The sequence below is a fragment of the Salvia hispanica genome, chromosome 6 (genome assembly GCF_023119035.1).
Source record: "Salvia hispanica cultivar TCC Black 2014 chromosome 6, UniMelb_Shisp_WGS_1.0, whole genome shotgun sequence".
NCBI classification, from domain to species: domain Eukaryota; kingdom Viridiplantae; phylum Streptophyta; class Magnoliopsida; order Lamiales; family Lamiaceae; genus Salvia; species Salvia hispanica.
Window position 1 is genome coordinate 25,264,015 of NC_062970.1, and position 11,071 is coordinate 25,275,085.

Below are 11,071 nucleotides of genomic sequence, written 5' to 3' on the forward strand. Positions count from 1 at the left end.
ATATAATAATATATTTAAAATATAATTCGGTTTTTCGGTTTTTTGGTTTTTTTTTTCGCCCAAACCGAACTGAACCGAAAAACCGAAATTTTTGTATTTTTAAAACCGAACCGAATCGAAAAACCGAAAAAACCAAACCGAATTTCAAAATTTCGGTTTGGTTCGATTCGGATATTCGATTTTCGGTTATTTTGCTCGCCCCTAAGTTCAGATAACGTGAGTGCTCTTACAAATTTTACATTAAAAAATGTGTCCGTTTTCAAAAGTTTCTGTTTTTCTTGGAACAGAATGGGTACTTCAAGTTTGATAGGATTTGACCTTTGTAAAATTTTACTACTGTGAAATTGGATGTGTGAGATGAGAAGAAAGAATTGGAGCGAAAGAAGAAAAGTCTGAGATGGCGTGATTGACCTTGGATGTAATATAGAGTGGGCCGGCATTGCAGCGAAGCAACTAAGTAGTAGGACAGGACAGGACAGACACTCCCACAAAATAAAATTAAAACTGCAATTGCAAAATTGCGTCATTTGTGCTCTTCCATCCTCCACCGATATGGTCAGAACTCTTCTCTTCGATTCCAAATTCTTTTTTCCCCCAAATCTGTAGTAGGAGTACTAGTTTAGTCTATTCAAGAATTATGTTTCCCTTTCTCAGCTGTCTTCATTTTTTATTTATGGGAGTTGTATACTTCTCCTTCTTCATAGTTTTCCATTCTTCCAAGTTTCTTTATTTGTCTTATAACATAATGATTGATTATATTGGCCTCTCTCCCTCTGTGTGCATAATATGTGTTGTTTCTGTTTAGTATTTATGATTTTCCCCCTTCTGAGATGTGTCTTCCATTTCTAGTTATGGGACTTAGAGTTGAATGGAAAGTTTCCATTTTTAATTATATTGCTCTCATTCTGTAAAATTTTAGTAGTACATGAAATTATTGAAGGGCTTTTCCCCCTGTATTGTATTCAACCGTTTTTCTGTTATTTTAGGAGTTTTTTACTTGATGATACACATGAATTGATTGAGTTTTTTAATCCTCATCGCTGGAATTTTGTCCAATTTACCCCTTGTCAATATCAAGCAAGATAGCTCAAATTAAAATTAGCAAGAGCCTTAGGATATCTTCAAACTTCCAATCCATCTTAGTAAACAATTGGTTAACCTTTACTAGTTTTTGCTTGTCTAGGCTATTCCTCATCCTCAATGGTAAATGCCCCCTTAGGGAGTATTCTTTCGTGATTGTCGTGGTATTCTTTTGTTATGCCCTTTCCCTCAATCCCGCAAGCATAAGTATGAGCCTCCATTGAATAATGCAACATCTTTAGGTTCCATTTCTAGCCCTGAGGTGCAACCAATGTGGATAGGCATTCGTGAAACAACCATTTCATCTTAATGATGGAGTTAGAGGAGGATAATAAAGGGTTCCCCGTTGCTTGGTTATAAAGAAAGTGGAGTCCTTTATAATGTTGTGTAGAGTTGGGAGAAGGGACACATCATTGAATATAGTATTGAACGAAAATTTGCGCCTGAGGTTTTTCTTGAAGGAAAGAGGGCTTTCTGTCAAGGATAATTTCCATCTTAAGTTTTCAGAGTGGCAATGCGTTATGCTACTTATGGCAACATATTTTTATGAATATACGGTCCACCCGTCTTTCGCTCTGTATTAGGATAAGACCATAGTTTTTGAGAGAAATGTGTGATGACATTTTTCTATTTCGTAACTACTTGGAATTTTGCTTTTGCGTTGCTGTATGAACTATGAAGTAAAGGAAGATTGGAAGGCCTTTCCCTTTTCTGTAGGCCTTAATTTAGAACTGAGAGATTGCATTTTGTGGAGTAATATTTTACATGCTTATTATGTCAAAATCCCTAAGAGTATCTAGTTTCCTAGATTTTCTTGAATTTGATGCATAGTTCCTCTTTTACTTAATGTAAAGTGTGAATTTAGTAGTACCTTGGTAAATGACTCAGAATATCAGCATTTCCTTTTGCTTATCTAAGAAATGAATTTTTGAAGTATGTTAACATTAGATACAAATGCATATGTACATTGCAGTTTTAATGGACATATAGAGATTGGTGGGATGAGTTGCTTCACCGTTTGCTGTAGGCAAAAAATATCTTCACCTAAGAAGCGAACAACAGATATAAACGAAGGTAGATATCTCATGTCCAGACTGTTCAAACCGTGTGGTGGGATAATCCATGAAGCAATTTGGTCACAACATGGACGTATCGATGCATCTTTTGAATGATGTTTATGCATCATGTGCTTAAAGAGAAGAATTTTCTAATGGAATTTGAAATCAAATGCAGAAATTTTTTCAAGCGTTGAAGATGCTAAGCTGTACAGTTACAGAGAATTACAAATAGCTACTCAAAGTTTTAATGAGTCTAACAAGATTGGCGAAGGCGGCTTTGGTTTGGTCTACAAGGTACGCGCGCAATTCCTTGCTGCATCATCTGATGCTGCAAATTGTTTTGTTGTCCTGCTGGATCAACTAAATTCTCATTCAAACTTGTAGGGAAGGCTAAAAGACGGCTCTTTAGTGGCTATAAAGGTTCTCTCTGCCCAGTCAGAGCAAGGCGTGAAGGAATTTTTGAATGAGATAGTCTCGATATCAGGAGTCGAACATGAAAACCTCGTCAAGTTGTACGGTTGCTGCACGGAAGGGGGCCACAGAATCTTGGTATACGGCTATCTCGAAAATAATAGCCTTGCTCGAACTCTTCTAGGTGACCTTTCCCATGAGTGCACGTTTGGTTTGCTACTCTAATTCGAGAGGATACTTATTAACTTGTAATGTAGGAGGACGAGCCAGCCGTGTTCAGTTCACGTGGAAAATACGGTCTCAGATCTGCATAGGGGTGGCACAAGGACTCGCCTTCCTTCATGAGGAAGTCCGGCCTCATATCATTCACAGAGATATAAAAGCAAGCAATGTACTCCTTGACAAAGATTTCAAGGCAAAGATTTCAGATTTCGGTTTGGCGAAGCTTTTCCCGACCAACGCGACGCACATCAGCACACGTGTTGCTGGGACACAGTAAGTTGGTGAATTCCTATCCCATTTTTATTTCCTTAACTTAGGAATTGGATGTATTATTGTGTTTTATCTGTTATATGACTAGTAAAATGGATGATAATGCAATTTTAATGGTGTCTAATTCATTAGAGATCTTCATGTGTCTGCATTTTTCAGTAATTGGTTTAAAATACTCAGAACTTTGCTCTGATAGTGGTTTTGTTTGTATTTTATCCTGATTTCAATTTCCAACGAAATTGAAGCTAACCCCACATACAAAATCATTTTACGATGCCTTTTCTAATCTACCGGCTTCATAGAATGCCGACTTCTTGAGCATCACCATCTAATCTTGATAATGAGTGGAAATGAATCATCTTAGATGATGTTAGAAGTTTGTTCAAATTCTTTTCTGTATGCTTCATTTTATCACAATGCGATTTTGAATATGGTTCTAACTAGTAGTCGTCGTGCGCAGTGGTTATTTAGCCCCAGAATATGCGATTCGTGGAAAGCTGACACGGAAAGCAGACGTGTACAGCTTTGGCGTTCTCCTAATGGAAATCGTCAGCGGAAGGAGCCACAGAGACAAGAGATTACCAGCCGGAGCACAAAATCTCCTTGAAATGGTTCGGAACTTTTTGATTCGGTGTTTCAGTTAGAGTCTTGGTACGAAAATGTTACGGTTATTTTGGTTTGGATTTCGATTGAAATATCAGTTCCTCGTTTCAGGCGTGGACTCTATACGAGAAGGGCCTGCTGTCCGAGCTGGTCGATTCATCGGTGGAGGGGGAGGCCAACATTGACGAGGCTTGCAGATATCTCAAGATCGGGTTTCTATGCACCCAAGTGATGCCCAAAACGCGCCCCGCCATGTCTGAGGTCGCGAAAATGTTGAAAGGCGAGATAGATGTGGACGATGAGAACATCACGAAGCCGGCCCTAGTGACGCAGCTGCTGGGTCTGACGAGCTCGAGCTACGAACCACACGGATCATCGTCAGGCTGGGGAACACCAGATGGGTCTTCTCCATTACAAGTTACAAATGTGTCGCATGGTACCATGACTTTCAGTTCAATATATGATCGGAGTAATTAAGCAGAGACAATGTTTAGTGATATGGCAAATTTTTGTTGGGCTTTTTTTGTGAGTGAAAATCTTTGTATTAAAGTGATAATAGTATATTTCAGTCTACTTCAAAATGTCAATTTAGAAAATTTCGAATTGCATTTGGAATTGAATTAGTTACTGGTTTTGTATAATTTATATTCTTTTGTTAATTGAGTTTGTAATTCAGTTGTCAAAGGTGCGGTGGTGGTTAATTTACGCAGAACCATAAAATAGAATAATTCAAGTCAAGTTATGAATATAGCAAAGTAATGAATGGTTATGTAGTAATTACAATCATGACTTCTGAATTAGTCATTTATATCAAAGTTCACACCAAGTCATGCCAAAGACTGAATTTGCTCTAAGACTAGAATAATAAGAGAACTTATTTTTGCTTTTGGTATCGTGCTTGCTTTAGTTTAGTTTAATATTTTTATTTGTTTGATTAGTTCGATTTTTTTTGGATATTAGTTCAAAGGTTTTCATTCTTTTATATTGTTAGTAGTTGCTTCGTTTTTTTATTTTAGGTAAGGTTTCATGAAAGTTTTCTGAAAAAATATTCTCTTTTGTTTCTTGTAATAAAGGAGTTTCTTTTCAACACGAAGAGTATATGTGTAATACATTGAGTGGAGAAAATAAAACAAAAGAGTTGAAATAAGAATAAATTAAGAGGGAGGATCAAGTATGAGAGAGAAAATACTTTTTGCTAAAAATTATAGATATTGCCCATTATCAATTTATAAATATTTCATTTTTTTAATAATTCTTGAGTCAATATTGTAACTAAATTAATTTTAAAATAAACAAGAGAGAGCGAAAAATAAATAAATTTTATTAACACAAAAAAAAGCTAATTAAATTTTGAAATTTGTTAAATACATCCAACCAAAAAATACTTGAATAAAAATGCATTAGTATAAGAACCTAAATGAAACTAAAAATTGTAAAAGGACTCAATGAAACAAAATGTATTAGTATAAGAACATATTAAAACAAAAATTTGTATAATGACCTATGAATTAAAATGTATACAAAGACCTCTAGATGTGTTTTGTCGGGATAAAATGTGTTGATAAGATAGAGGGAAGATTGTCAATTAAATTATACTAGTACTAACTTTTAGTTGACTTCTGGTTAATCTCATATCTAATAAAACTAGCTAATTAAATCATAACTTTTGCACGTTTCTCAATTTTCCCATACAATTAAATTTTTAATAAAAATTTGTCATTTAAATCGTAATTTTTCGTTAACTTCTTGATAAATTAAGCATTATTCTATATTATGATTAGGCCTGTCAGGATATCCGATCCGAAAATTCCGGGTACCCGATCCCGAATTTTCCAAAATTTAATACCCGATACCCGATTCGAAAATAATTTCAGATATCCGGATACCAGACTCGGATATCCAGTCTTGAAAATTCGGGTATCCAATCCAATTTTGGATTTTTAGTTTAAGCTACAAACTTTAAAAAAAATAGACTTGTCATTCGAATTTGATACAAACTTAAAGTAGTTCAAATTTAAGAGAAAAAAACTACTGCAAATTTTAGAAATAAAAAATTCATAAGTTATAACACCCCTTTATTTATCCATAATAAACATCTCAATTCATACATCAACCCAAAATATGACTTAAGAGTGAAGGATTTTGGGAGTATATTTAATTATTTAATTTTTAAATAATAGAATAAATACATTTATATTAAATTTAAAAAATAAAATATAAAAAATCGGGTAATTCAGGTAATTTGGATATACCCGACCGGGTATCGGGTTATCCGATACCTGATAATCTAAAAATCCTATACCCGAACCCGATCCCGAAACCCGAAAAATCGGGTATCGGGTACCCAATATTTCGAGTTTGGATATTGGGTTTCCAATTCCCGATATCCATTTTGACACCCCTAATTATGATGGTCAATTTTAGATGGTTATTATGTAATTGGGAATGAAATTCAAAGATGTTGGGACCAATTTGTTTTTACAGTTAACATATAAAAACAAAATTTTAAATGATAAGTAAATTTCATCTCTACTAACTCATTTACTTATATTTTATTACAAAAATAATATATAAATACTTCCTCCATCCCATAGAAAAAATAGACCATATTTTCTTTTTTGTCTGTCTCATAGAAATAGTCCATATTCATTTAAATTCCTTTTCTCCTTCTATTTTACTTTATCAGTTATGGACCCCATCATCCACTACATAATTTCAACTACATTTTATCATCATCTCACTTTACCAATTACACATTAAAACTTGTGTCAACCCTAGATGACCTATTTCTATAGGACCGAGGGAGTATTAGACTAGACCTGCCCACGGTTCATAAACCGGTGGTTTCGGTTCGGAACCGCCAGTTCCAGTTTTGGAAAATATGGAACCGGAACTGAACCATGAGGATGTTTCACGGTTTCTGTTTCGGTTCCGAACCGCAAGTTTTCGGACCGTTCGTAGCGGTTTAGGTTCGGGTTCGCGGTTTTGCGGTTTTTTCTCTAATTTTTTTTTGCCTTGTAGTTTGAAATTATAAAATAAATTGGAGCAAGGAAATGGATAGTTTAAATTTAATTAAGACGAGTAAGGTGAAAATGATACTCCCTCTGTCCCATTGAAAATGACTCACTTTCCTTTTTGGTGTGTCCCAACCAAGATGACCTCATAACTTAAAATGGAAACACCCTTTTATCTACTTTAATCATTTCTCTTACTTTACTCTCTCCACTTGACACACAAAATAAACTACTCCCTCCGTCCCTGAAAATTTGTCACATATTTCATTTTTCGCCCGTCCCTTAAAATTTGTCACCTTTCACTTTTACCATTTATGGTGGACCCCATATTCCACTAACTCATTCTCACTCACATTTTATTATAAAACTAATATATAAAAGTAGGACTCACATGCCACCAATTTTTTCAACCCACTTTCTATTATATTTCTTAAAACTCGTGCCGGGTGAAATAGTGACAAATTATGGGAGATGGAGGGAGTATATAAAATCTCATGCTGCCCAAGGAAGGATAGAGGGAGTATCAAATTTACAATTTACACAAGAATTAGGGTGAGTGTAAATGAGGATAGATGGAAGTATTTATAGATAAAAATAGAAGAAAATTGGATCCAATTTGAATTTAAAATCAACATTTAAATAAATAAAAAAATAAAAGAAATAGTTTTTTGTGCAATCAATTTTGAATAGTGCAGCCATCGCCCACCGCCAACCAATCAATTTTGAAGACTCAACCAATCAATTTTGAATACTACCGAGTTATTAATCAATGTTAATTAGAATATTATGTTTTATTTAAAGTAATCAATTCTTTTAAGTTTTATTAAATAATGTTGATAAATATTTATTAATAATGATCCACACTCCATAGACTCCATAAATAAAAAACAATTTAATTAAGAGTAAAGGCCAAATGTGGTCCCTAACATATGACCGTTTTATCAATTTGGTCCTTAACATTATCTTTTTGATTATTTGGTCCCTCACAAATAAACTCGGACCCGAATCGGTCCTCACTTAACAGAACCGTCAAAAAATAGACGATGACCGCAATTTGACTATATTAAATTACTAATGGTAATTAATTATACCTAATTATAATTCTTTTCCTATTAGCAAAATTGGAAAGAAGATAGTATCAGTTGCAAAATGAAATGAATAATTTGTAATTTAATAGGAATTAAGAATTATAATTAGGTGTAATTAATTACCATTAGTAATTTAATATAGTCAAATTGCAATCACCGTCTATTTTTTGACGGTTCTGTTAAGTGAGGACCGATTCGGGTCCGAGTTTATTTGTGAGGGACCTAATAATCAAAATGATAATGTTAAGGACTAAATTGATAAAACGACCATATGTTAGGGACATATTTGGCCTTTACTCTTTAATTAATAAACTTGGAAATCGTATTATAAAGTTATAGTTTTAATATAAAGATTAACTATGTTTAAATTTATCATTGTATTCATGGTTCACGGTTTCGGAACCGTCCGGAACGGTGGTTCGGTCGCGGTTTCGGTTCGAAAAATTTGGAACCTGAACCGAACCGCGGTTCTAAAATTCACAATTTCGGTTCGAAATATTTTTTGCGGTTTCGGTTTAGAATTGTAACCGACGATTATGGTTTCAAGTTTAATTGCCGGTTCGGTAAACCTTGGGCAGCAGTATATTAGACTACATCCACTATTTTGTTTATCCAGTGTCCCAAATTCAACTGACACTCTAATCATGGACATAGAGTATTAGGTATAATTAAGTAAAATTAATTAACTCAAAAAATAAAAATAAAGTTAGTACTAAGTATTAATCAAAATTCTCATTTGATAGAAGCTCTGAGCCGCTCTTACTGCTGCTGGAGATTTCTCCTGTTCTTCTTCTTCACTCGATGTTTTTGAAACTTGGAGGGAAGAAAATGGACTGTTTATATCGATATCTATATAGATATAGTTAAAAAGAAGAAGAAAACTGGCGGACGAATGGAGGGCCGTAAATTGGGCCGAGCCGGGCCCGAATTCTTATTCAGGCCCATTACCGCACTGCCATATTGGCCCGAAGCAAATCCAACTAGGGTTCTTATTGCATTTCTCCGATTCGATTTCCGATTATTGCTTCGTAGCACTCCGCATCATGGTAATTTTACTCCCTTTCCGTCGAATTTTGTTCCAACTAATTTGTGTGTGATTCAGAATTATGCGCTGTGATTGAATTTTAGCGATTTTGTTAGTGATCGTAGTTAGGATTTTTGTTTTTCGAAGTAGTTTTACCTGATTATTATGTTCAGTGTTGGATTTGACAGAGTTGAACTGAATCAACCTTTTGTTTTAATGGAGAATTTAATCGTAATTAATTGTTATTTTTATTTTTAGGACGGAAATCATGGCCAGGAAATCATGAAGATTGGGATGACTGAAGTAAGATCTTTCTCCAACTGATTGATTTAAATCATGCCAATCTGCTTTTGTTGTGTTCTTGAATTTTTTTTTCCTGTAACTTAGTTTTGTTGCTTGCAGAAATCTGGTGGTTTCTTTTCTACGAACATAAGTACAGATAATTAGAGCTCAAAACTAGTGTAATTGCATAAGAATAATAGCTAAAATCACGGAGAATGAATCGGCTCAAAACATACTAGTCATAGTTTTTGGCATATCCAAGAACAAACTTGTAACTTGTGAAATCATGATTGAACATATAACACAAGTAAACAGCATTCGAGTTCAAAATTTTGTGTTGAATTATAAGATAGTTAGTCGTAACTAGTGATCTATTGAAGAACAATTTTTGTAACTTGTAGTAATATGTAAGGTGCGCTGAATGCAGTTAAAGATATGGATATGGTTTCTTATGTTGCTACGTTGCTGAGATCGGTTTGTAGTGAATTTATGCTTCTTGTCATAATTGGCGATATATCGAAGTACAATCATTGTAACTTGTAAGTTGCCGTGATATGAGTTACCATTAAGGCTATCGTATCTTACGTTTGCTAAATCAATGAAACTGGTCATAATTGGTGAAATAATAAAGAACAATCTTTGTAACGTGCAAGGTGCCTTGGCGCGAGTTGAAGTTAAGGATAACGTATCTTTTGTTGCTAGGTTAATATGATTGGCATTTGATATCTGCTTAGGTTGATTTTTGTTCTTGTGTTTAGATAGAAGATGCGAATAATGAAACTGATCTGGAGACAAACTACAATTCCGAAGCAAGCATTGGGGACAAGCGGAAGCGAGATGGGAAGTTGAGATCCGAAGTTTGGCTGCATTTCACGAAGGTTATCCAGGAGGACGGAACATGTGAGAAATGCCAGTGTAATCACTGCCGGAAGCTGTTCACTTGTTCGAGCAGAAGTGGGACGACTCATCTGAAACGCCACATAGACGCCCGGATCTGCCCCGTCTATAAGAAAGACAAGGATAAGACGGTAACAATATCGAGCTATCCAAGAAACGGCCCTATTCCATGGAAATACGAAACCTCCGCCCAACAATGCTTGGATGTTGAGGCCGAAATGCTACCGCCGGAGAGGCTTGGTAATCTTGAACTTCAGTCGTTCAAGACAGCCGAAGATGACTATGGAACTCCAGCGCCTTTACGGAGTAAACTCCCTCAGCAACCTGCAGGGAAGTCTCAGCCAAGAGGAGACGCATGGATGAATGAATTCAGGACGTGTGTAGCTAAGCTCGTGGAGCTGAATAGCGGGAAGGTTCCAGTGCTATCGCCTCAGCCATTGGCAATTTGTGCTCCTGATCACTCGTTATCTGCTGCTCTCAAATCATTGAACGAGATGGAGGATATCCCTCAGTCGAGCGAGATGTACTTGGATGCTTTCGAGATTTTGCAGGATGCTGGAGAAAGAGAGTGCTTCGTGTGCTTGCCCCCGGAGCCGCGCAGGCGCTGGCTGCAGCGAATCCTGCATCGTCGTCATCCCCTGCGCTATAGCCCGAATATGTGACGGATTTTTATCCATTTTTAGGTATAAATTGTTGTAATTTGGCTTGTGTGAAGTTGCTCACCTGAGGTGTGGGTAGGGGATATACTCTTTTTTAGTAATAAAACTGCAGATATGTCATAAAAATATTAGTTTGGTGCCAAAAAAATCTAATTTATAAACACACATTGTATAAAATTTACGAGTTAGAATGTGTTTGAATTGGAGTTTATATTTCATTTAGAAAGAGCACAATTATTTTGCAACAATGCTTTCTTGGTTTTCTAATTCTATTTATGGTGTTTGAATTGATTGTATATTATCCAGTCTTTAATAACATATGTTTGATATGTATATGGAGTAGCACTTTATAGTGTGTAATTCCAAAACTATCATCTGACTTTTTATAGTATATTGAATCTGAAGGCTATATTAGTAATTTTAGTTAATTTAAGACTGACATTTTATTGCTATCACAAAATTT

At 35.3% G+C, this 11,071-nt stretch overlaps 2 protein-coding genes across 2 annotated transcripts; both read left to right on the forward strand.

Moving 5' to 3' along the window:
• The first annotated feature begins 440 nt into the window (after positions 1–440).
• On the forward strand, positions 441–4,252 carry LOC125191866 (cold-responsive protein kinase 1-like). Its single transcript, XM_048089293.1, has 7 exons — positions 441–555; positions 2,054–2,154; positions 2,314–2,432; positions 2,523–2,733; positions 2,807–3,044; positions 3,502–3,652; positions 3,756–4,252. The coding sequence occupies exons 2-7, from the start codon at positions 2,082–2,084 to the stop codon at positions 4,119–4,121; spliced, it is 1,158 nt and encodes a 385-aa protein (XP_047945250.1). The 5' UTR covers positions 441–555; positions 2,054–2,081; the 3' UTR covers positions 4,122–4,252.
• Positions 4,253–8,497: 4,245 nt separating this feature from the next.
• On the forward strand, positions 8,498–10,830 carry LOC125192771. Its single transcript, XM_048090416.1, has 3 exons — positions 8,498–8,792; positions 9,029–9,073; positions 9,811–10,830. Exons 1-3 carry the CDS (start codon positions 8,790–8,792, stop codon positions 10,609–10,611), a joined length of 849 nt encoding a protein of 282 aa, XP_047946373.1. The 5' UTR covers positions 8,498–8,789; the 3' UTR covers positions 10,612–10,830.
• Positions 10,831–11,071: the final 241 nt, after the last annotated feature.

Excerpts from the sequence above, each read along its gene's own strand:
- LOC125191866 (XM_048089293.1), top strand. The coding sequence starts at position 2,082 with ATGAGTTGCTTCACCGTTTGCTGTAGGCAAAAAATATCTTCACCTAAG. Across the intron at positions 2,155-2,313 it reads AACAACAGATATAAACGAAG|AAATTTTTTCAAGCGTTGAA; the intron begins GTAGATATCTCA and ends AATCAAATGCAG. Across the intron at positions 3,045-3,501 it reads ACACGTGTTGCTGGGACACA|TGGTTATTTAGCCCCAGAAT; the intron begins GTAAGTTGGTGA and ends CGTCGTGCGCAG.
- LOC125192771 (XM_048090416.1), top strand. Across the intron at positions 9,074-9,810 it reads TGAAGATTGGGATGACTGAA|ATAGAAGATGCGAATAATGA; the intron begins GTAAGATCTTTC and ends TCTTGTGTTTAG.